At 45.5% G+C, this 3,190-nt stretch overlaps 1 protein-coding gene across 1 annotated transcript; it reads right to left on the reverse strand.

The window, feature by feature from the left end:
* Window positions 1-357: 357 nt before the first annotated feature.
* On the reverse strand, window positions 358-2,989 carry ITPRIPL2 (ITPRIP like 2). The gene has a single exon (XM_063430325.1). It carries the CDS (start codon window positions 2,187-2,189, stop codon window positions 687-689), a length of 1,503 nt encoding a protein of 500 aa, XP_063286395.1. The 5' UTR covers window positions 2,190-2,989; the 3' UTR covers window positions 358-686.
* Window positions 2,990-3,190: the final 201 nt, after the last annotated feature.

The following is a 3,190-nucleotide window of genomic DNA, read 5'->3' on the forward strand; positions in this document are numbered from 1 at the left end:
TAACCCTGTAGGTATTCCCATAACATGTATAATGCTCTACAAATCCATTTAGATCAGGCTTCCCCAAACTCTGGCACTCCAGATGTTGCTGAACTACAACTCCCATGATTCTCAGCCTATTTCATTCATAGAATCATGGGAGTTGTAGTTCAGCAACATCTGGAGGGCCGGAGTTTGGGGAAGCCTGATTTAGAGACTCTTAGAATGAGTATGATTGTCTTATTCCTAAGCAAATGTAGCCAACAAGTAGAATTGTAGTCTTATGAATCTCAGCTATTATTTGGATGACCAAGGAATAGCTGCAGTTAGTCATTAAAGTGAGAATTGTGGGGAATTTAAATTAAGTCAGCTATGCTTCCAGTTCGCTTACTTAGTCTTAAATTTGAAATTCACTTTGATTTCCTGACAATTCTCATTGTAGTGAATAAGCCTAGTTGTAAATTATTGGAGATTAAGTTTAGTGACGTTCAAAAAATTACTTGCTGGCTACCTAGAAGCTTGTTTTTTAACTCTTCAATACCCATACAAATTGCATTTAGAAAGACTTTTATTCCCAAAAAGCTTCCGATGCATTAGTTACGAATAAACCCCTTAAGGACAAATGACTGAAAGTTTCCGTCATGCTGGTTTTCTATTTCTAAAGCTGTGTCCTTCAAACTGCCCTTGTTCAATTTTTGGAATAACAATTAAATATTTGAATGTTTACATCTGGATGGGTCCCTGAAAATGCTTTTTGGACTGGAACGTATCCTTAGAATTCGTGGCATTTGGATCCACATGTTGAAAAGTTGAAAACACACTTGATCCAATAACTCTGACTCGTATCCCTCCAGCAAGTTGACTGGCTGCGCATCTTTGAACATTTTTGGCAAAGTAATAACATTCGGAGGGTTTTTATTCCCCAGAAAGAAATGCATGAGGACCCGACTCTGCAAACACTCCTTTAAGAATAGAAAAAAGTCCATCATTCTGTCCATGAGTAAGGTATCATCCCATTTTTCCAAGGGGATCTTTACTAATAAGTAAAAAAGTACAGTTTTCAGATTGTAAGATGAAAGAATAGCTTTCCACTGTGAGTATAAAAAAGGCTGAAATGTAACAGTGTTCAGATCTCTCAAGGCTTTCATGACCTGAAGGCACTTTAGGTGGCATGAGTTGGCGGGAGCTTGGTCCTTAAACCAATTCAAAAACTTTTGCTCGTGTTTGGAAAAATTGATGCCCCAGTGCGCATCATGGTTTAGAGATTCCAAATGAGAAGGACCACTCCAAACTTGGGCTGTAAGGAACACAGAGTCACCCAGGTGAAAGGCCGGGATAAGGCGTACGGACATGGAAATGTGGCAACAAACATAATCCGATCTTGGCAATATTTTAAGAATTAATTTGTCATCGCACACGCTCAGTGTGATATGACACCTCTCTTCAAACTGGTACCTAATGACGTTGAGACACCTCTGAATTTTCCAGTGGAACCACTTGAGGACCAGGGCAGAGGAAAGTTGGTGGCCGTGCAACGTCTCGGAACAGAAATAGTCGCTAAACTGCTTGTACGTCTTGACCCACTCGGATTTTTTGGGCGCTGCCACTCGGCACATGGTACTGCCTTGCAAGACAGGCGCGGTGGACTCCTTGCCAGCGACAGCAAACAGTGGCTCCAGCTTCAGACTTTGTGGTATCTTTAGTGGCATGAGGATATCGAAGCAGTCAGGGCTGTTGATTTTGTGCTGCTCGTAAGCGCTGCCGATCTGAACAAAGTCTCCCCTGAATGTCACGCCGGTGTCCTGCTGCTTAGCTTTGCCAACTTTGATCAGTTCTCCCACAATCTGGCTAACGTGTGCTTTGCTGTGACCCAAGACATGGGGGGAGAGTTTGATATGATGCTCATAGAAGGACTCCAACAAGTTTCTTCTCAGTTGCTGCTGTTGCACCTCCTGGTGGATGGTGAGATCCTGGTTTCCATGCCTGCATGCTGAGGTGGAGTTGCAACACCTGAGGACAATGTAAAAGAGCAGGAACACAAAACAAAGTTTGAGCAGAAGTTGCAAGTGAGTGAACCCATTCTCCTGGCAGCCCCCTCCTTCCTCGACATTGCTGTCTCTCCTCAGGGCCAGAAACAACCACCAACTGCATGTAAAGAGGAAGGCAACCAGGAGCCAGAAGACTTTCAGATTCAATGAGTACACTGTCATCCTGCCCCAGACAGATGAGATGTCAGCCCATGCTCCTCTAGGTGTGCAGGACAGTCAGGGGGAGATGGAGTATGGGGTGCTTCCTGCTGGTCACTGGATGCTCCAGTCTTCCAAATTGCTGGGTCGTGGTCCCTTTTTTTTTTCCCGGCTTGTGCAGCCTGACCGTTATTCAGAGTTAAACTTCCTCTTCCGAGGGAGGCTGGGGCTGCGTCATATTTTCTGTGAGCTCAGAGGAAATGCCAGTGTGTGCTACCAGACTGAGCTGGGTTACATCTGCTTGGGGTGCACTGCCAAATCCTGCTATCCGGGGGGGACATGTGCTGCACTGCACCGAGAGGGACCCCCACAGGGTAGGGATCTGGAATATATACAGAGATGGACCCCCACAGGGAAGGGGTCTGGAATATATACAGAGAGGGACCCCCACAGGGTAGGGATCTGGAATATACACAGAGAGGGACCCCCACAGGGAAGGGGTCTGGAATATACACAGAGAGGGACCCCCACAGGGAAGGGGTCTGGAATATATACAGAGAGGGACCCCCACAGGGAAGGGGTCTGGAATATACACAGAGAGGGACCCCCACAGGGTAGGGATCAGGTATACACTGAGTGGGACCCCAATAGGAGAGGGATTTGTGCTGCACAGAGTGGGACCACAATGAACTTGCAGTCTGTTCAGTGGGATTAGCAGAGGTTTGATCTCTGTATTACACAGGTTAGAAGCCGCTGGAGTTTGTTTGGTCTCTGTATTGCACAGGGTTGGTTTAGCAGTGGTTTGTCTCTGTATTGTATCCGCAGTGGTTTGTCTCTGTATTGTATCAGCAGTAGTTTGTCTCTGTATTGTATCAGCAGTAGTTTGTCTCTGTATTGTATCAGCAGAGGTTCGATCTCTGTATTACACAGGGTTGGATCAGCAGTGGTTTGTCTCTGTATTGTATCAGCAGTAGTTTGTCTCTGTATTGTATCAGCAGAGGTTCGATCTCTGTATTACACAGGGT

This window comes from Pelobates fuscus, chromosome 8 (genome assembly GCF_036172605.1).
Source record: "Pelobates fuscus isolate aPelFus1 chromosome 8, aPelFus1.pri, whole genome shotgun sequence".
In the NCBI taxonomy this organism is placed as follows: domain Eukaryota; kingdom Metazoa; phylum Chordata; class Amphibia; order Anura; family Pelobatidae; genus Pelobates; species Pelobates fuscus.